Here is a 22,733-nt window from a genome sequence, read left to right as displayed (position 1 = left end):
GTTTGATGGTTATCTGGAACATGAAAGAAGATTTGTTCGTCAGTAATATTGTCGGTCTGCATTAGAGTGGCTACAAAATTGTATGTGCACGTCAGCCATCAGATTTGGAGGAATTGATTTTTGAAAGCGCACTGTGGCTTGTGGAAATCTTTTCAGATCCTAAGACCATCATTAACGCGGTATATTAGCCTGTCTCTTAACTTTCTATTGGGAAGCTTGCAACATGCTAACAAATAGCAGAAGACGGTTGCTGAAGCCGCCTGAAGGCTGACTTCTTGAAGTTCACAACTACCAAACTAGCTTTTGCATATTTGCTTTCCTTCTATATTTCGTTTGATGTTTTGTATTCTCAATATACTTTTATTTAAAATTCTGTTCAGATATTGGTTTTTTGAGCAAACAAAAAAACTATTAAATGTTGTACCTCACAAAAGCCAAAAGAGAAGGGAATAAGCCGAGAAAAGAGAAGGGAATAATAACGAACAAATGGAAATTTAAAATTTATAGAAAATTCAATCGACACCTACCAAAATCGGTTACAAATATTAAGGGACTTGAATAACGAGCATTTAATGAGAGAATTTGTTTGACAACTTCTCAAGGACGCTATCCTCCCTCTATATAAAGTGTACTTTATAAAAACCCTAATTTGGGTTTTGTATCGTATAACAACGTAAGTTATGTGTAATTCAAAAGTTTTGTAAATTTAACTTAAAATATTAGATGTTGTTGTACCTTACAAATGCCAAAAAAGAGAAGGGAATAATGCCAAAAAAAAGAAGGGCATAATAACGAGCAAAATTGAAATTTAAAATTTATAGAAAATTCAATCGACACTTACCAAAATCGGTTACAAATATTAAGGGACTTCGATAACGAGCAGTTAATGAGAGAATTTATTTGACAACTTCTCAAAGACGCTATCCTCCCTCTATATAAAGTGTAAAACTTGAGACCAAACCAAACAAAAAAATGGAAAAACACAGATCAGACTTGATTTTCAAAAGACCTCGGCTAGATGCCGAGGTAACCGGAGATACCTCAAACCCTAAAGACGAAGGTTCTTTTAAAGTCGTTAATTTTTTGGACGATGTGGTCTACAGATTGTATTTCAAGGGTTTGGTTAATGACGAGACGGTGGCGGACGGTGGAGAAAGGACCATTACCGCTGGATATGGTGTAGCGATTTGTGACGGTAATGATAATTTGTTGTATGAGATTAAGGAAACACTGAGTGACGGTGGCCAGATTAGCCGGAGAGGAGTGGAGATTAAGGCGCTGATTCGTGGGTTAAGTGAAGCTTTTGACTTGGGGATTAGACACGTCATGATTTACTGCGATGATTATCAGATATTTCAATTGGTAAGTGTTTTGTATTCATTGTTGCTTCATCCGTATATGTTTCATTGGCATTTTTTTTTCTTTTTTGTTTAAGTGTAATTCTTGTTTGTAGAAAATCCATGAATCGGTGGTAATTTCTGATTAGGGTTTTTTTTTTTTTGGTATTTGGTAATTTTACATTATTTTTAGTTTGGTATTTGGTAGTATTACTCTGAAATTGAATAGGCTTCTCTTGTTTAAACCATTAGATGGTGGTTATTGTTTAATTGTTGGCTTGTAATCCGTGTATAAAGAGCTTTTACAGACACTAGACGGTTATATACTATTGTTGGCTTTTAACTGTTAATATGTATGGGTTTCTTTTTTTTTTTAAAAATGAAAATTTTGATCAATTATACGCGTTAATCCCATCATCTTGCCTTTTTATGTCATATTAGTCTTACTAGATGTGGAGGTACAAAACTCTAAAAGACATTTGAAGCATATTAAATATATAGGACTAGCTAGGATGTGAATTTTTTGTGTTGAGTGGAATATTTACTATGTTATTTGAAATATATATCAGTATTGTGATGTTCTCTTACGAGATGGAATCTGAATTTCAATGCAGATAAATGGTGGAGATAAGCCTACGCAGAACAAAAACCTCCAGCTTTTGAAAGAATTGTGTCGCCTAAGAGAAAAAATGGCTTCTAGTGATCCTCTTCTGGTTGCCCGAAGCGATGTTAAATTCGCTTTCAAACTCGCAAGAGAGGCAACAACTTCTCAAAGCAGCACCGTTGACGCTAAGCCAGAACAGGGAGAAACTTGTACCATTTGTCTTGAAGAAATCGAGAAAGGGCGTATGTTCTTTACTGACAAATGCATTCATCGTCATTGCTTTTCTTGCGTGAAACAGTATGTGGAAGTGAAGCTTCTTAGCGGAATTGTGCCCACATGTCTTGGTGAAGGATGCAAGTTAGAGCTCACTCTTGAAAGCTGTAGCAAGATTTTGACAACTAGGGTGATTGAGATGTGGAAACGAAAGATGAAAGAGGATTCGATTCCTCCCTCAGAGAGAATCTATTGCCCTTATCAAAACTGCTCAATGTTGATGTCCAAAGCCGAGCTTTCCAGCTCTGATGGCTCAGACCAGTCCAATGTTCGGGAATGTGTCAAATGCTGTGGACTCTTTTGCATTGATTGCAAAGTACCATCGCATACTGATTTGTCGTGTGCTGATTACAAGAAACTTCATCCTGACCCTCTAGTTGATGATATGAAGCTAAAGTCTCTTGCAAACGACAATAGGTGGCGTCAATGTCTCAAGTGTAGGCACTTGATTGAACTTTCTCATGGCTGCAACCACATGACTTGCAGGTACATATACACTAGTCTTCATTGCTGCAATCACATGTCGTTTTTGCACTTCCATTGTAGATTTTTTAATCAAAAGAAACTATCGTATGAAGAGGTTCTGTTTTATAATATATTGTGCTTTGTGTAGATGTGGATATGAGTTTTGTTACAAATGTGGGGTCGAATGGAAGAAAAACCAACAGACTTGTCCTTCTGGTTGCCTACTTACTGGCCATGGTGATTATGACGATGAAGATGACGACGATGATGATGATGACGACTCAGAACATTCTTGTGAAAAAGATATGTGTCAATGCTATTACGATGATGATGGTGGACGTTGGCGTAACTTTGAAGATTTTATAGATCATCAAACTCCTGTGTAAGTTTAAGTCTTGTGATTCACAAACTCCACCCGATTGTTATATTTTTTCGACTAATCATGTTTCTTGCAGACATGTAATCTACTCGCCGCTTCCTCCAGACGTGGTACAGGAGTATCAGTTTACTCCTGAGCATATTTCCACTGGAGAAGGGAATGGGGATGGATATGATGATTATGGAGACTACAATTATGGCGGTTTAACTGAATCTGACGATGAAGGAGGCTTTGAAGACTTTTACAGGGATTACTATTCTCTTTAATCTCTCTTTATATAAACAAAGAGAAAAGAGTTGTTTTGGAAAATTTTTCACTTTTTTCGTCGGCGTTTTTTTTTTTTTTTTTTTTTTCTGTCTTTATGATGTTTCAGTGGCAGAGAATGTTTAATTTGATAATATTCAGTAAATTGAAGTAATTTTGAAGTCAATTATTAGTCATCAATGTTTTGATTATACCCGAGATCATATTAACGATTGGGTTGCAACCAATCCTGGACTGATACAATTAGTTGTTCGGGCACAGAATTTTGTAATCGTCTGTATAGTAAAAGATGTTATAAGATTATGCTAGACTTACTCGCTAACGAATTAAATAATATGTTAGCAAGTTTAAATTTCAAAAAATGCATAGTCAAATTAACTTCGTATCTTACAAATTGTTTTCAAAATTTGTTTAATGATTATGTAATCTCATTTTGATATTAATGAATTTGTTTAACGGATATTAAAGTGATGATGCAACATTTATAAAAAAAGTAAATTTCTAATAAATAGGCCGAGATTCCTTTTTTGCTTTGCTTCAAGAGCAAGAGTGCTAAAAATAAACAAACTCTAATGCAGCCCATTAACAACAAGCGGGTGATATGACGAGCATAGATATGCAGTTTACATTTCTCTCTGCCTTGTGCAAGCCGATGATATCTGAAACATCACAAGCATTGCAGATTTAGACATCGTCTTCATTGTCTAAGAGCAAACAGTCTTATTTTGTCACTGAAAAGAGAATTTTGGAAACAAACGTTAATTCTATCTATAATACTAAAATGAATTGCTAAATCTACAAGTTCAGAGCCTTTGATTACCAGAAACTAACATTTTAGGTACTCACCTCAGATAAATTTGACTGTTAACCTTTTGATGCTTCCCTTGGGAAATCATGTAATGTGGTAGAAATGAACTGAAATACTCAAGAGATGATCGATCTTGTGGAAGTAATTGAAACCAGGAACTTGAACAGCAAGCAGCATAAAGGACATCATCAGATTCATGGCATCTTTCAAAAGTATTCAAATCTGATGAGTCTGATCTATATAGCGGGCCATTACAGATAGGACAGAATTCTTCTTTAGTCATTGAGCCGTCATATTTGAGATTGAATCTCTTTAGACGCCTATCAGTGGCCAATGAAACACAAGACAGAAATCTATGGAACTGAAAGAAAAGAAACTTACACGGCCCTGAGCAATATGCCAGAGCATTAACATTAACGGCGCAATTTATGCGGCTTTGCAGGATGTTAAATATGGATTTATTGGCTTCCAACTCAAAACTAATTGGCATTGAGTGGATTGGCTCTTACCTTTTATATAGTACTTCATGAATTCTCCAACTACAGATGTGGGACTTTCACAACACTCCCCTTCACGCAGGATTGAAGCGTGGAAACTTAGGGGAACAAACATCCACGAGGAGGCCCAACCGGAGAGGGCCCAAAGATCGGGTGGCTTTGATACTATGTTAAATATGGGTTTATGTGCTTCCAAGTCAAAACTAATTGGCAATGAGCGGATTGGCTCTTACATTTTATATACAACTTCACAAATTCTCCAACTACCGATGTGGAACTTTCACAACTTAGGACTTTAATATCTTCTTTGCTTGGTGGAGACTCCCTGCAAAAAAAGAGGAGTATGGCTGAGTAAGATGCCGTAATGTAAAATCTTGCTTTCATAGTTGGAACGAAAGAGAAGGCTTACCAGAAGAAGACTTCTGGAACTGGCTGTCTAGCAAATACACGTCAGACACAGCTCTGGCATCACATATTTGCATACCTCCCAAGAGTTTAGTAACAGTACCCTTGTCACCAGCACAAACTGACTCTTCTTCGCCACTTGGTGTCGTAATTACAGCATCCTTTGACGTCCAAAAAACGTCCAATGTAACTGAAACCCATTAAGTATCTATAAAACTCGTAGTTTTCCCAAAAGCAGCCGTTTCTCCCTCTGTGATTTTCTCATACAAGTCCTTCAATGGCATCACTACGTCATCATCTTCATTACCAAATATCTGCAACTCTCCTATTTCACTCAAATACCTGCAAGTGAGAGGAAGAGAATGCGAAAAAAGAAGGGACTAGTTCATCAAATGACTGAGTAAAAACTGCATATCGAAAACAAACTTTGTTTGCCACAAACAAAGCCTCTTCAATGAAGCAATATGTGTTTCCGCTACGAATGATTCAAGTTGTTGTCCGAAGTTTAATTTCCTTCTTTTAAACTCAACTTGAGACATTCCTAATACTGCAATCCAACGAGCCTTGGAAGATCCTAGTCTACAATATGCAAACACACAAAGAAATAGAGAAAGAGAGAGATTAATTTTAAGATAATAACAACTAAAATCCAGAAACGAGTTGAGCATAATTTTAATCCACCTGAATTGTAACCTGAGCTTTGAACACCATAATGAAACTCTTGGTCATCATCTAGTGCAAAACCAGTTTCATTTTCGCTCGAAGACGAACCTTCCCAGCCATTACAAGCCATGACTGAGATGGCAAGAGGGGAAGCATAGATTAGGAATAGGAAAATAGAAGAGTATAGAGGGCAATGCTAATAAGTATCAAGGTCAAATTCATGAGATAATTTACCAATTTCCGCCATTAGCGAGCTTATTAAGAGATTTGTTACTCTAAAATTCAATTGTATTCCATTGTAAATGCTAAGTCTAAGGCCCAAAGATGTCGACTTTCTTGAGCTTAAGACACAACAAACCAAGAACCAAAGTGAGAGACAAACAAGAAACAGAGGAAGACACAAAACAGAGAGTTTTGAGAACAGAGGATCTGAGAAGAAGAAGGTGAGATTTGCAGCGAGTAAAGAAAATAAGAGCACACACCCAAATTTAACAAGTTCACGGTATTAACCAACCGATTAACCAACCGCTACGTCTTGCCGAGACCCTCCTTGGAATCCACTAGATAAAGAGAGTAGCTTTTACAACAAGATGAATCAAGAGATATGCCTAATGACCTTCACTAGCACTTAGTCACTCTTTGAATCAGTCTTGTGCAGAGAAAACTAGATACAAAGATTATGCTAAAACAGGTTTTCTCTTATGCTAGTGTTCTCTCTTATCACTCTCAAGTTCTTCTTACTTCTCTCTCTTAACCATAGTTCTTGCTTTATAGCAGTTCCTCTCTCGGGTTTCCCATGTGACTCAACCACTAACATCATCTATCTAAAACGCCAAACGCCAAGGCTGAATCTTGATTTAGCTGTGTTGCAGACCAATGAACGTGACTTAGTGCTTTTGTATATACGCGACTATAAGTCCTTAAGGGATTAGCAATGCTCTTGTCTTGAAATTTTGAGCAGTCGCCAATTCCATATGAATGTGGTCCCAAAAGCAATCTTACTGCAGTTTTGATAGAAAACCACTGCAGGTAAGTTTTCTATATTACTGTTGAATCATTCCAATTTTACATACTTTCTCATCACGCCATTGTCTTCACAAATCTCCACCTAATGACCAAGTCATCACTTAATGACCAAGTCATTATCTTGAGCCTTTTGAGAGAGAAGTACCTTGTATCTAGTTCCCAGATTCCAGTCTCGGATTTTCTAAGCTTTATTACTCAGACCTTACCTGCAACAAGTTTAGAGCTGATTGAAACTTGTTCAGAGGTAGAAATTGGGTGAAAATATCAGCAGGATTCCTTTCCGTCGATATCTTCATCACTTCAACATCACCATTAGCAATCACTTCATAGATATAATGATGCCTTACATCAATGTGCTTCATCCTCTCATGATGCATATTGTTTTTGGAGAGTCACAGAAGACCTCTACACTGTTCTTCTCATAACCAAATTCTTTCAACAAACCCTTCAACCACAGCGCTTCTTTCACAGCCTCGGTTAGAGCCATATACTTAGATATGTCGTTGATAGAGCCACAACCCTCTTCAGTCCAGATTTCCAGCTGATGGTGTTTCCAACCAGTGTAAACACTAATTCAGTAACTGATATTCAATTCTCAGGATCTGAAGCGAAGTCTGCATCACAATAACGCAGTATCTTGAACACATAAATTCTGTTGTAGAACAACAGCCTTGTCTTAAGTGTGCCTTTAATGTATCTTAGTACCCATTTCACTCCAAGCCAGTGATCTTTGATTGGTTGGCTCATGAATCTGCTAATGATACCAACCGAATAGGATAAGTCAGGCCTTGTTCCGATCATTGCGTACATCATACTTGCCACCGCATTAGAGTAAGGGATATATTAGGAATTAGAAAACAGAGGAGTAGAGAGGGGTAGAGAGGGCAATGCTATCAAGTAGCAAGGTCAAATTCATGAGATAAAGAACCAATGTCCGCCATTAGGGAGCTTATTAAAATATTTGTTACTCTAAAACTCAATCGTATTCCATTGTAAATCCTAAGTCCAAGGCCCAAAGATGTTGACGTTTTTGAGCTTAAGAAACAATAAACCAAGAACCGAAGTGAGAGACAAACAAGAAAAAGAGGAAGACACAAAACAGAGTTTTGAGAACAGAGGATATGAGAAAAAGAATATGAGATTTGTAATGAGTAAAGAAAATAGGGGCCCACACCCAAATTTAACAAGATCACTACGTCTCGCGGAGACCTCCTCGGAATCCTCTAGATAAAGAGAGTAGCTTTTACAATAAGATGAATCATGAGATCCGCCTAATGCCCTTCACTAGCACTTAGACACTCTTTGAATCAGTCTTGTACAGAGAAAACTAGATACAAAGCTTATGCTAAAATAGGTTTTCTCTTATGCTATTGTTCTCTCTTATCCCTCTCAAGTTCTTCTTACTTCTCTCTCTTCACCGTAGTTCTTGCTTTATAGCAGTTCCTCTCTAGGGCTTCCCATGTGACTCAACTGCTAACATCATCGGTCTAAAACCCAAACGCCAAGACTGAGTCTTGATTTAGCTGTGTTGCAGACCAATGAACGTGACATAGTGCTTTTGTGTACACGCGACAATATGTCCTTAAGGGATTAGCAATGCTCTTGTCTTGACATTTTGAGCAGTCACAAATTCCATATGAATGTGGTCCCAAAAGCAAACTTACCGCAGGTTTGGTAGAAAATCACTGCCGGTAAGTTTTCTTTATTACTGGTGAGTCATTCCAAGTTTACATACTTTCACATCACGCCATTGTCTTCAAAAATCTCCACCTAATGATCAAAGTCATTGTCTTGAGCCTTTTGAGAGAGAAGTACCTTGTATCTAGTTCCTACATTCTGGTCTCAGATTTTTGAGCTTTATTACTCAGACCTGACCTGCAACAAATTCAGAGCTGATTGAAACTTGTTCAGAGGTATAAATTTGGTGAAAATATCAGCATGATTCTTTTTCGTCAATATCTTCATCAATTCAACATCACCATTAGCAATCACTTCATGGATATAATGATGCCTTTCATCAATGTGCTTCGTCTTCTCATGATGCATATTGTTTTTGGAGAGTCACAGAAGACCTCTACACTGTTATGCTCATAACAAAATTCTTTCAACAAACCCTTCAACGACAGCTCTTCCTTCACAGCCTCGGTTAGAGCCATATACTTAGATCTGTCGTCGATAGAGCCACAATGATGTTGCTGTCGTGTTGAGGGTTGTCAAGTTTTACCCGAAATGAAATCAATAGCCGCAAGTGCACAGCTGATCGATTGTAGTACTTAGGGATCGAATCCACATGAAAGGAGGATCTTTCCTGCAAAATCCTTCGAAAGAAATATAAAGTAAGGAAGTCTAGAACCAGGCGAGTTTTGTAAGGGTTCTGGTGGTGTGTTTAAACGTAAAAACGAATCCTAAAGAGAAAATACGGTAATTAAAATGACCTAATAACTAAACTTAACGAAAACGGGTAAAAACGAGAAAAACGGCTAACCTAATTGCTTAAATGAAAATCGATTGAAAGAGTAAAGATACTAGACTAAAGCTTGAATGAAAATCGGTGTAAATCTATAAGAAAAGAGGCGCTGGGGTTCAGGGAAGTTTTCTCAGGGGTATGAATGATTCAAAACATTGCTAGAGAGTAAATTTGATAAGATCTTAGCTTAAACTTTTCGAACTGGAGTCACGGACGTATGTATACGCCACTATCGTGATCATAGACAACTATCTCTCTCAACCCTGACCAGTAGGTTTCCACTCTGGCCTTGGAAAAGAAGAGATGCATTATGTTTAAGACTCGTCAGCATTCACAAATCGCCCATAGGTAGGTTTCCACTCCTATGTTTGTTTTGCTCTCCCAAACTAGATCTGACACCGGATGAACACTTTCGTGTCACCAAGCATCTGGATCAGATTATAGTTCATGACGCTACTCTCATGCAGTAAAAACGAATTCAGAAGAAAAAGTTCTAAGATTCGGCTCAAAAGCTCATGGAATCCTCACCGAACATATAAATCCCCATCGAAAATCCCTTAGACCCAACAATAAAACTACTCAGACATGATGAACGAAATCAAAAACATAATATTAAAAATTAGAATAGAAACCGAAATTGAAAAAGAAAGAACAAGGGTTTAAGAGATAAATCTCTTTCTCCCTAAAACCTAAAACTTAAAAAGTATTCTAAAACAAGAAGAACATATGAGGTCATACGAATTAAGGTTCTTAAAACATGTATTTATAGTGCTCAAGACATCTCTAGGGTCTAGGGTTCTGGAATCAAGGCTGGGAAAATGATATGGGCTTCAGAAATGGGCCTTCGGAGTCGGAATTAGCTGGCTGCGGTCGGGATGTGCGTGACCGCGGGAAATGGTTGGCTGGCCGCGGTCAGGACGTGCGTGACCGCGGGGATTGGTCTGTTGGTAGCAGGTGGAAACGCTTGCCGGCTGGTTTACGAGACATCTTGCTCTTCGCGTATCTTTTGCTTGAACTGTTGGATTGCCAAGCTGTAAAGTGTGCTGGAAATCTGATACTTCCATCTTTAAGATCTCCAAATTTGAGCTGGATCAGACGGTGAGAAGGCCTTCAATCGGGGGTGAACTTCTGACGGTTTGACTCTGAGCTGAAATCTGGTTTTCTATCCATTTTGTTAAGCTTTTCCCAAAGTTACCTGAAAAGAGTTTTGGAACTACAAATACTAGAAAAACGTAATAAAAGTACTTAAAAGCAATTAAAAACATAGAGAAAGTATTTCAAAGCGATCCATAAAAGTGGTCAAAATATGGTGTTATCAACTCCCCCAGACTTAAATCTTTGTTTGTCCTCAAACAAAGCAAAAGCCTAAACTGGTTAAGTGAAAACAAAAATAGGGAATGCAAAAATCTCAGAGACATGAACCCCTAAACTAGGACCAAAGATAGTGCATCAATCCACAACTTAGTCTAGAAATTCTCACCAATACACAAAAAATACTAGTCCACTTTTTCCGTCATGCAAAACTTAAACAATCTAAATCTTGATTCCAGTCAACTAGCTCTCTACATTCATTAAGTTCAATAGTGAGTTCTCATTAAAGACATCATCCAGGGTAGACGGCGTTTGGCATTAAAGGGCTGTTTAAATGGTGGAGTTAAAGTGTTTCGGGTTACGTGAAGATCTGAAGGATGCAAGATAATATGCAAAACCGCAAGAGAGATAAGGACCTGTTGATGACCGCAATTTTCAGTCACTTCTTCTTGCCAAATGTTGTTGCATAATCCTTCCTCCTTTGTTGTAAACAGCTATTCCCTCAGACTTAGATTCTTTCCGGGAATCAGAAAATGATCTCCAAAACTCCATAAAATTGAACTCCAGTTGCCTTGGGACTTAAAATTCGACCTCTCTAGACTCTCTAAGGCTTTTATTTCTTTTCTTTTCTTATTTTCGGGTATTTTTATTTTTATTCTTATTTTTTTTTATTTTTTTTTCGAAAGGAAATGCCTTTTAAAGAGAGAGAGACTAGAGGACGAGATTGTACCAAAATCTGAGATTCTTCTAAGGCAAACTGAGCTTCCTCTTGTGTTGAATCCTTCCGGGAACTTTTCCGGCAAATCGCAGGTCTCTGTCCTTGGTGACTGAAAACTGCGTCGTTCCTCTTTCTCTCCAACGTTTTTGCACTTATCTGCATATAAGACAATATAAAACAAGAGTGCATGTGGTTTGAAAGAGGATTGGTTAAGGTGGGGGACTAGCTAAAGATGAACTAGCCCTTCAGGATCAACTGAGAGTGGTAAAAGGATAAAGGAGTCCTGAATGTATGATTCGTTTCCCTGGTCTAAAGCTTCAATGAGAAAATTAAGTCCAGATTAAGTCCAAATAAAACAGAGCTAGTGTATTCCTTCATCTAAATCAAATTATTCAAATTCCTCTGGGGTATTTCGTTTCAAATGTGCTTAGCTACCGCCTAGTCTAGTCCTAAATCATGAATGAGAATGTCACTAGGAACAGTCTAAAGCACACAGTCAACTATTATTGATTCATGTTTACCATTCCCTTTTAAAACGTATTTTGTTTTGAAAACCGATTTTGAAAAACTTTAAGGAAAATGCAAAAAGTATAGATAATGCAAGACTCATGAAAGAAAAGTGGTTAGAAAGGGATGAAATCCTCCCCCAGACTTAAATCACACTGTCCTCAGTGTGAAGCAAGTCGAGATTGGATGAGAAAAATGCATAGATAATCAAATTGGTAAGGCCAAAGAGAACTTACCTGGATCTGGGATGCTGGTGGAGATGAACCGGATTCATTCGAAGAGGTTTTGGAAGGTGATAGGTGGTGATGAAGGTGGTGGGAAGTGATGAATGAGGTGGAATGGGGATTAGTGAGGTGAAATGAGGTGAAGTGGGTGGTTTGGGGTCGGGTTTGATCTCAACGACCATTTGCCGCGGTCATGAGCCACGCGACCGCGGTAAACATGTGCTTGGCCGCGGTCAGAAACATGCGACCGCGGTCGAAAAGGCGTTTCCCGCGGTCAGAACGTCTGCGACCGCGGGGGCTTATTTCGCTGCTTCTTCTTGGATCCTGCTGGGCCGAGCAGTCAGGGACCATCCTTCTTTTTGGTTTTTTCGGGTTTTTTTTGATTTTTTTGGCTTTTTTATTTTATAAGAAACACCTGAAACTAAGAAAAAAAAAAAGATCAATAGAAAAAGAAAAAAAAATCCTAAAGAAAACAATATCTAAATGGGTTGCCTCCCATTAAGCGCTTCTGTTTTAAGTCGTTTAGCTCGACTTTTGGTGTTGGACGTGGCTTAGTCCAATGAAGAAGACCTTGTCCTGAGACAAGTCTTTTTCGACATCTTTGCCTAGCAGGTTCTTCGTCACTCCAAAGCTCTTCTTCAAATTCTTCTGTTGCAGAACGTTTTCCTGCTTTGCTGTTGTATGGGACAACTTCTGTGAAGACATCTTTGTCGATATTAGCAAACGAAATCCTCCGGTTTGGCCAGTTCATTATAGCTCCGGAAGTTGCTAGAAAAGACCATCCGAGAATCACTGGATATGTTGCGTCTCTCGTTTCGACAATGTAGAAGTCGGCAGGCACTATGCAATCTCCTATTCTCAAAGGAATTTCATGAGCTATTCCTTGAGGTGTTGCATCGGAATCATCAGCTAGACTAATCTTTGCTCTAGTCCTGCGCATGTGTTTAATACCAAGTCTCAAAGCAATTGCCTTGGACATCATGTTAAGAAAAGCTCCAGAATCACAAAGCACGTTTTTAAACATTTCTCCTCTAATAGAACAAGAGATAAGAAATTGACCTGTAGTCTTGACCTTATGGAGAATTCCAACTTGCCTTTCTCTGTAGGTGTTGGCTGGTGTTTCAAACGCAGAATAGGATTCACAAAAGAAAGCTGCAGCGTCGTATTCAATGATTGAATCGATGTATGTCATCTTTATCTTGCTGCATATCGGGTCTTCTTGGATTGAAGAGTTAGCTGAATCTTCAACACATTCCCTTGCCATCATACAAGGTAATGATTTCTGCCAATCTGTTTCTTCATCTGAAACTTGGTTTTCTTCTTCCTGAGTTGCTTTTTTAGATGCTGGAGGTTGAAGTTGGGACAAGAGATGTATTATTTTTCTCTCAAATCCCGGAGGTGAATCTGAACGACCAACTCCCGTGGTCAGAGGCGTCGCGACCGCGAGAAAAGGGGCCTTGGCCGCGGTCAGGATGCTCGGACCCGCGGCTCCAGATATAATTTGCTCATAGTTTGTCTTCCTTCTTGTACTTGACACGAACTTCTCCAGCTTCTTTATTGGGTAGACCAGCATCATATGAACTCATACCAGGGCGTTGTTGTGCATCTTCATCAGGATCTTTGGGAGATCTCTTAGAAAATCTCTCAATTTGCTCAATGTTGGGCATCTGTTCCATTCTTGCATCAATCTCCCGTGCTTTGAGCTCGAGTTTGTTCAGCCTGTGCTCGATCTCCTGCAACTCTTCGTCTGTCTTCTCTCTATACCAGGAGGCGGATTCTCTGACTTCTTTGATCTCCTACTTCGATTCGACAATATCGCTTGAGTTTTGTATGATGTCATACCCTTGTCTTGTCTGCTCTGTTGCAACTTGGTGGATCATCCCAGCTAGTGTTTGTGCGTCCTTGTGGGTTTGTTCTTCCAGAACTCGAACATGATTGGCCAGATCATCGAATTTTCTGTTGAACTCTTCAGAGATTGAATCAATTCTCTTGAGCAGGATGTTTTCGGTGAGAATCTGCTGATCAAGGAACTGGTTTATCATTCCTTTGAGGTGTCCCAAACGTCTGCTGATCCTCAAGTTGTCCTCTTGCTGATTAGGGTTCTGCGGTGGAGGATTATAGGCATGTGGCTTGAAGTAGGTCGGAGGAGGACCATAGGGATCTTCCCGGCATCGAACAGGCTCTCTGCACCGGTGGTATGGATGATTTGGCTGGCTGTATCGATCCATGTAGCTAAGATCTCGGGCTTGGTGTTCTTCTCTGCGTCTGGTGGCTTGAGGAGTGTTGTAGAAACCTTCCTCATAGTGTGGATTTCGATTTATAGGATCCATATCTTCTGAAATGGAAACAAAATAACCGAAAAATGGAAATATGTAGAAAAAGGGGTTCTAGAGTCGATTTACCAACCTTTCTTAGGGTTTTGGGGTAAAGAAAATGCGTGCCTTCCCCGGCAACGGCGCCAAAAACTTGATGTTGCTGTCGTGTTGAGGGTTGTCAAGTTTTACCCTAAATGAAATCAATAGCCGCAAGTGCACAGCTGATCGATTGTGGTACTTAGGGATCGAATCCACAGGGAAGGAGGATCTTTCCTGCAAAAGCCTTCGAAAGAAATATAAAGTGAGGAAGTCTAGAACCATGCGAGTTTTGTAAGGGTTTTGGTGGTGTGTTTAAAACGTAAAAACGAATCCTAAAGAGAAAATACGGGAATTAAAATGACCTAATAACTAAACTTAACGAAAACGGGTAAAAACGAGAAAACGGCTAACCTAATTGCTTAAAGGAAAATCGATTGAAAGAGTAAAGATACTAGACTAAAGCTTGAATGAAAATCGGTGTAAATCTATAAGAAAAGAGGCGCTGGGGTCCAGGGAAGTTTTCTCAGGGGTATGAACGATTCAAAACATTGCTAGAGAGTAAATTTGATAAGATCTTAACTTAAACATTTCGAACAGGAGTCACAGACGTATGTATACGCCACTGTCGTGATCATAGACAACTATCTCTCTCAACCCTGACCAGTAGGTATCCACTCTGGCCCTGGAAAAGAAGAGATGCATTATGTTTAAGACTCGTCAGCATTCACAAATCGCCTATAGGTAGGTATCCACTCCTATGTTTGTTTTGCTCTCCCAAACTAGATCTGACACCGGATGAACACTTTCGTGTCACCAAGCATCTGGATCAGATTGTAGTTCATGACGCTACTCTCATGCAGTAAAAACGAATTCAGAAGAAAAAGTTCTAAGATTCGGCTCAAAAGCTCATGGAATCCTCACCAAACATATAAATCCCCATCGAAAATCCCTTAGACCCAACAATAAAACTACTCAGACATGATGAACGAAATCAAAAACATAATATTAAAAAGAAGAATAGAAACCGAAATTGAAAAAGAAAGAACAAGGGTTCAAGAGATAAATCTCTCTCTCCCTAAAACCTAAAACTTAAAAAGTATTCTAAAACAAGAAGAACATATGAGGTCATACGAATTAAGGTTCTTAAAACATGTATTTATAGTGCTCAAGACATCTCTAGGGTCTAGTTCCGGAATCAAGGCTGGGAAAATGATATGGGCTTCAGAAATGGGCCTTCGGAGTCCGAATTAGCTGGCCGCGGTCGGGATGTGCGTGACCGCGGGAAATGGTTGGCTGGCCGCGGTCAGGACGTGCGTGACCGCGGGGATTGGTCTGTTGGTAGCAGGTGGAAACGCTTGCCGGCTGGTTTACGGGACATCTTGCTCTTCGCGTATCTTTTGATTGAACTGTTGGATTGCCAAGCTGTAAAGTGTGCTGGAAATCTGATACTTCCATCTTTAAGATCTCCAAATTTGAGCTGGATCAGACGGTGAGAAGGCCTTCAATCGGGGGTGAACTTCTGACGGTTTGACTCTAAGCTGAAATCTTGTTTTCTATCCATTTTGTTAAGCTTTTCCCAAAGTTACCTGAAAAGAGTTTTGGAACTACAAATACTAGAAAAACGTAATAAAAGTACTTAAAAGCAATTAAAAACATAGAGAAAGTATTTCAAAGCGATCCATAAAAATGGTCAAAATACGGTGTTATCACACAACCCTTTACATTCCATATCAGCTGATGGTGTTCCAACGAGTGTAAACACTAATCCAGTCACTGATGTTCAATTCTCAGGATCTGCAGTGAAGTCTGCATCACAATAACCCACTACCTTGAACTCAGAACTTCTCTTGTAGAACAGCCTTGTCTTAAGTGTGCCTTTAATGTATTTTAGCACCGATTTCACGCCAAGCCAGTGATCTTTGATTGGTTGGCTCATGAATCTGCTAATGATACCAAACAAATAGGATAAGTCAGGACTTGTTCGATCATTTCGTACATGATACTTCCCACCACATTAGATTAAGGGACATATTAGGAATTAGAAAACAGAAGAGTAGAGAGGGAAATGCTATCAAGTATCAAGGTCAAATTTAATTTAGAAAGAACTAATTTCCGCCATTAGCGAGATTATTAAGAGATTTGCTACTCTGAAGCTCAGTCGTATTCCATTGTAAATGCTAAGTCCAAGTCCCAAAGATGTCAACTTTTTTGAGCTTACGACACAACAAACCAAGAACCGAAGTGAGAGACAAACAAGAAATATAGGAAGACACAAAACAGAGTTTTGAGAACAGAGGATATGAGAAGAAGAAGATGAGATTTGCAGTGAGTAAAGAAAATAAAAGCACACACCTAAATTTAACAAGATCACAGTATTAACCAACCGCTACGTCTCGCCAAGACCTCCTCGTAACCCACTAGATAGAGAGTAGCTTTTACAACAAGATGAATCAAGAGATCCGCCTAATTCCCTTCACTAGCACTTAGACATTCTTTGAATCAGTCTTGTACAGAGAAAACTAGATACAAAGCTTATGCTAAAACAGGTTTTCTCTTATGTTATTGTTCTCTCTTATCACTCTCAAGTTCTTCTTACTTCTCCCTCTTCACTGTAGTTCTTGCTTTATAGAAGTTCCTCTCTAGGGCTTCCCATGTGACTCAACTGCTAACATCATCGATCTAAAACCGAAACGCCAAGGCTGAATCTTGATTTAGCTGTGTTGCAGATCAATGAACGTGACTTAGTGCTTTTGTATACACGCGACAATAAGTCCTTAAGGGATTAGCAATGCTCTTGTCTTGACATTTTGAGCAGTCACCATTTCCATATGAATGTGGTCCCAAAAGCAAACTTACCGCAGTTTTGTTACAAAATCGCTGCAGGTAAGTTTTCTTTATTACTGTTGAGTCATTCCAAGTTTATATACTTGCTCATCAAGCCTTTGTCTTCACAAATCTCCACCTAATGATCAAAGTCATTATCTTGAGCCTTTTGAGAGAGAAGTACCTTGTATCTAGTTCCTAAATTCTGGTCTCGGATTTTCTGAGCTTTATTACTCAGACCTGACCTGCAACAAGTTCAGAGCTGATTGAAACTTGTTCAGATGTAGAAATTTGGTGAAAATATCAGCAGGATTCCTTTTTGCGATATCTTCATCACTTCAACATCACCATTAGCAATCACATCATGGATATAATGATTTCTTACATCAATGTGCTTCATCCTCTCATGATGCACATTCTTTTTTGGAGAGGGCGATATGATGTGGGTGCAGTGGGCAATACAAGTTTTATCCTAGACAAACTGCAAGTGCACAGCAAACGCAGTAGTACTCAGGGATCGAATCCACAAGGATTTGTGTGTTAAGGACTTTTAACTGATGCTAAAGACAATCTTAGACCTAGTTAGATGATAACACCGGATTTTGACCATTTTTATGGATCACTTTAATATCTTTTACAGGTGTTTTACTCCATTTTCAAAGGTTTTCAAAGGATTTCTATGTTTCCGGATTTTAAAAGACTTTTCAGGTAATTTGAGATAAAGAGGCACAAATTGGAACAAAAAGACTCTTTTGGATAAATGCAGACCGCCAGAACTCTCATAGAGAGATGAAGACCTTCTCACCGTCTGATCACCCTTAAAATTGGACAACTTATAGAAGAATCAACCAGCTTTCAAATGCACTTGGTTTGGAGACATTCCAACGGTTGGATCTCAAGATATTCCATTAGCCCCGGAGCCACTCGAAGACGGCCAGCAAGTCACGCGACCGTGGCCAACTGTCTATTTCCCGCGGTCAGAAGCACCGCGACCGCGACCGCGGCCAGCAACCCGTTCCACGCGGTCACAGCCATCCCGACCGCGGCCAACTACCTCTGAGCCCGAAGGCCCATTTCTAAAGCCCAAAATGATTCCCTCATTTGGAGAAACCCTAAGTGACGCCTAGAGATGTCTTCAGCACTATAAATACATGTTTTAGGAACCCTAATTTGTATGCCTTCATATGTTCTTATTGTTTTAGAATACTTTTTAAGTTTTAGGTTTTAGGGAGAGAGAGATTTGTCTCTTGAACCCTTGTTCTTTCTTTTTTAATTTCGGTTTCTATTCTACTTCTTAATACTATGTTTTTGATTTCGTTCATCATGTCTGAGTAGTTTTATTGTTGGGATTAAGGGATTTTCGATGGGGATTTATATGTTCGATGAGGATTCCATGAGCTTTTGAGCCGAATCTTAGAACTTTTTCTTCTGAATTCGTTTTTACTGCATGAGAGTAGCGTCATGAACTACAATCTGATCCAGATGCTTGGTGACACGAAAGTGTTCATCCGGTGTCAGATCTAGTTTGGGAGAGCAAAACAAACATAGGAGTGGAAACCTACCTATGGGCGATTTGTGAATGCTGACGAGTCTTAAACATAATGCATCTCTTCTCTTCCAGGGCCAGAGTGGAAACCTACTGGTCAGGGTTGAGAGAGATAGTTGTCTATGATCACGGCAGTGGCGTATTCATACGTCCGTGACTCCAGTTCGAAAAGTTTAAGCTAAGATCTTATCAATTTTACTCTCTAGCAATGTTTTGAATCGTTCGTACCCCTGAGAAAACTTCCCTGAACCCCAACGCTTTCTTCCTTATAGATTCACACCGTTTTTATTTCAAGCTTTAGTTCAATATTCTCATTCCTTTTTAATCGATTTTCATTTAAGCAATTAGATTAGTCGTTTTTCCCGTTTTTACCTGTTTTTGTTAAGTTTAGTTATTAGGTCATTTTAATTCCCGTATTGTCTCTTTAGGATTCGTTTTTACATTTTAAACTCACCACCAAAACCCCCATAAAACCGTTTGGTTCTAGACTTCCTTACTTTATATTTCTTTCAAATGCTTTTGCAGGAAAGATCCTCCTTCCCTGTGGATTCGATCCCTAAGTACTACAATCGATCAGCTATGCACTTGCGGCTATTGATTTCATTTAGGGAAAAACTTGACAACCATCGACACACTACATCAAGTTTTTGGCGCCGTTGCCGGGGATTTGTTTCGCTGCCTTTTGTTATTTTTCTTGTTTTAACTTCTGTTCTAGACACCTGATCTCTAGTTCTTTCTTAAAGTTTTGCTGAATTATCTTTCCCTTCTTTTGTTTTTCTCTGAATTGCATGAATACCAGGCGCAGACCTGTAGAAAACATTCCAATTCTAGACGAGATAGACAGACACGAAAGAGAACTTCGAAGACTTAGACGAACACAAGGAATGACCAACAACGACCAGCCTGGAGATCCTATTAACCGAGCTTTAAATATGGACCAAGACGGGTCCGAACATGGAGAAAATGAAGAGAATGATCACAGAGGCGGTGATCATGCTCGACAAGATGGAGAGGAGGATGAGGTTCCTCCAAGAAACCACCAGAACCGCGAGAGAGAAGAACGTGAAGACCTTGAAGCACCCATCAATGCAGCCGATGGTGACCACCAAGGAGTACAGCCGAATGGACGCGTTAACCGCCCTGTACAGCCAGCAAATCAACACCGAAGACAAGCCAGGAACCATCGCATAGCTGATTTTGATGCACCTACTCAAAATTTTCAGAACCGATCTGCAATTCAAGTTCCATTTCCGAACTGGAATGAGTTTGAAGTCAAGCCTCAAATCATTTCATTGGTGAAGCAAAACCAATTCCATGGAGTTCCTTCTGAACACCCAATGGACCATATCGAGCTCTTTGAAGAAATCTGCAGCATGATGAGAACAAACCAAGTTCCACCACACTATTTAAAGTGTAAGTTGTTCCCTTTTTCATTAGCAGATAAAGCTCACCATTGGTTAAAATCTTTGCCTGCAGGATCGATTACTAATTGGGAAGAATGTAAAACTGCTTTCTTGAACCACTTCTATACTAAGTCAAGGTCGAATCAGTTGAGAACAAAGATCTCAAACTTTCAACAAGGGCCAACTGAATCTTTCTATGAAGCCTGGGAACGTTTTAAGGAGTATGAACGTGATTGCCCTCACCATGGATTTCATGGATCAAGCCTGCTGAGCACATTTTACCGAGGTTTACAACCAAAATACAAACCTTCACTTGATACAGCTAGCAATGGAGATTTTGGACAGAAGACGATAGCCCAAGGAAGAGCCCTCATCGAAAATTTGGCTCAAGCCAATAGCAATGATTGTCCTGAATACGATCGATCAACAAAGCAAACTGGTACAGACACCAAGGAGATAACCGAGTTGAAGACCATGATGAGCCAGCTTCTGAAGAGCAACAATCGCCCAATCCATGCTTGTGAGACCAACAATGGCGCAGAAGATGAAGGACCTAGTGATATCGATCACATTAATCAAGCCTTTCAAAAAGAAGATGTGAACTATGTAGGAGCACTGGTGCCATATCAAAATCGCTCCAACAATGGCTTCAACAACAACTTCCGGAATGCAAATTACAACAATCTCTCTTACCGCAATCCAAATGTGGAGAATCCTCAAGATCAGTACTACCCACCTCAGCAAAAATCCTTCCAAAACAAGTTCCAAGGTGGAAACTTTGGAAGAACAGTACCATATCAACCGCGACAGCCATATCACTACCAAGGTACGGGTTTTAACAATCAATTTGTACAACAGCAGGGAGTCACGACAAACCAGCTAGCTTCACAAATCGGTAGACTTGAACAGTCCATCCAACAGCTCGTTATGACGAATGAAAAAGCATCTAAAGACGTGAACGTGCAAGTTGACTGTATGTACAATGATCTGAACGGGAAGTTTGAAGCTTTATCTTCGCACGTCAAAAAGCTAGACGTGCAAGTCGCCCAAACAGCCGACTCTATGAAGAGGCAAAGTGGAGTTCTTCCAGGAAGAGTTGAAGATAACCCTAAGAGGTTTTGCAACGCCATAACCACATTGCCCGAAGAAGAGGCCATAACCGATGGAAAGAAAGAAGAAACCCCAATCTTTGTACCACTGTACAAGGATGTCGATGCCAAGCAGCCACCATTTAAGGTACCTGAACAATCACCGTTTCAAAGGCTTACAAAAGCCGACGATCCGGGACGTTTTGTTTTCCAATGTTTCATTTCAGGAATCAAGTTTACAGACTGCCTGTGCGATTCCGGAGCCAATGTCAACATCATGTCAAAGACATTTGGCAAAAAATTGGGCATAAAACCTTAAGGACATCGACGGTTAAGGTTATTTTTGGAGATTCATCTCAAAAAGATACTGAAGGGGTGATTTATGATCTACAAGTTCTAGCGGGAGACAAGATTGTTCCAGCAGATTTCCAAGTCTTGGAGATGGATAAAGACAAGGAGAGGCCACTCATTTTCGGGAGATCATTCCTAGCTACCGTAGGAGCAGTAATCGATCACGCAAACCGGTATGCTGTTTTCCTCAATGTGGATCGCAGAAGGTACTACCCGACTATCCTAGGTGATTTTCCAAGCAAAGGAAACCGGCCAAAAGAGAATGAAAAGGAGAAGCCGAAAGCTTTTGCAAAAATTAAGATCATCATTCCACCAGATGCAACAGAAACTAGTGAGGACCAAATCCAGGAGCTGATCGAAAATACAAAAAGGGTTTTAAACAATGTTAAAGTCCGAAAGAAGAGTAAAGGAAAAAAGACGGCTCCTCAAGGAGAAGAAGTAAAACCTCCAGCGACCGGAAGTGATAAAGGCACATCAAGTGGAGTGCCATTCAAATCAGCCTGATTCTTCATGCCTACGTCGAGCTAAACGACATAAAACAAAAAGCGCTTAATGGGAGGCAACCCATTTAGGTACTCTTTCTTTTAGTTTTCTTTTCCTTTTTACAATTTATGCTTTCTTTTTCTTTTAATTTTCAGATATTTTATAAAACAAAAACACAAAAAATTAGAAAATTAGAAAAACCAAGAAGAAAAGTATAGGTTTTTAGCTGCTCGGCCCGGCAAAGACCTGAAAGTTGGACGAAGGCCGCAGGAGGAAGAGCCGCGGTCGCGACCAACCGACCCGTGGCCAAGGAAGCACGGTGAACGTGACCGCGGCCGAGCCCTCAATCAACGCGGTCGCGCATCTCCTGACCGCGGTCGTTGGTCGTTGAGGTAACGACGCGGATTTCTGCCACTTTTCGAAGTTTTCCGGTAATTTCTGAAGTATTCCCTGTAAAACTCGTAAAGATTTTTTGTATGTTTTAAACTTTCCTTGCGTGCAAAACAAGAAAGGTAAGTTCCCGTAAACTTAAAAATTCCCGGAAATTTTCCCTTTTTGCTACAAAAACGCTTTTTAAAGAAAACTCTTTTTTAAAGAAAACTACAAAAACGCTTTTTAAAGAAAACTACAAAAACGCTTTTTAAAGAAAAAAAACACACTTTTTGGATCAAAACTCCTTTTTCTCTTCTCTTCCAAAAGATTTGGAGATTTAGGAGATAGATAACATTTTTCAATTC

The 22,733-nt window shown here is 39.5% G+C and overlaps 1 protein-coding gene, 1 non-coding gene and 1 pseudogene across 2 annotated transcripts; 1 reads left to right on the top strand and 2 right to left on the bottom strand.

Annotated features, from left to right (window-relative positions):
* Positions 1-972: 972 nt before the first annotated feature.
* Positions 973-3,324, top strand: LOC18022266. The gene is made up of 4 exons (XM_006405147.1): positions 973-1,362; positions 1,952-2,700; positions 2,828-3,061; positions 3,135-3,324. Exons 1-4 carry the CDS (start codon positions 973-975, stop codon positions 3,322-3,324), a joined length of 1,563 nt encoding a protein of 520 aa, XP_006405210.1.
* Positions 3,325-5,007: 1,683 nt separating this feature from the next.
* On the bottom strand, positions 5,008-7,522 carry LOC112088106 (annotated as a pseudogene).
* A 12,697-nt stretch (positions 7,523-20,219) lies between these two features.
* On the bottom strand, positions 20,220-20,325 carry LOC112088309. Its single transcript, XR_002900471.1, has one exon. It is a non-coding gene; the product is annotated as a small nucleolar RNA R71 (small nucleolar RNA).
* Positions 20,326-22,733: the final 2,408 nt, after the last annotated feature.

This window comes from Eutrema salsugineum, unplaced genomic scaffold (assembly GCF_000478725.1).
Source record: "Eutrema salsugineum unplaced genomic scaffold, Eutsalg1_0 scaffold_15, whole genome shotgun sequence".
NCBI lineage: Eukaryota > Viridiplantae > Streptophyta > Magnoliopsida > Brassicales > Brassicaceae > Eutrema > Eutrema salsugineum.
The sequence above is the reverse complement of the archived record's forward strand: the minus strand, read 5'-3'. Positions and strand labels throughout refer to the sequence as shown.

Bases quoted from the DNA above. Each gene is read 5' to 3' on its own strand.
- LOC18022266 (XM_006405147.1), top strand. From the start codon at position 973: ATGGAAAAACACAGATCAGACTTGATTTTCAAAAGACCTCGGCTAGAT. The intron at 1,363-1,951 runs GTAAGTGTTTTG...ATTTCAATGCAG, and splicing joins ATTATCAGATATTTCAATTG to ATAAATGGTGGAGATAAGCC. The intron at 3,062-3,134 runs GTAAGTTTAAGT...TGTTTCTTGCAG, and splicing joins ATAGATCATCAAACTCCTGT to ACATGTAATCTACTCGCCGC.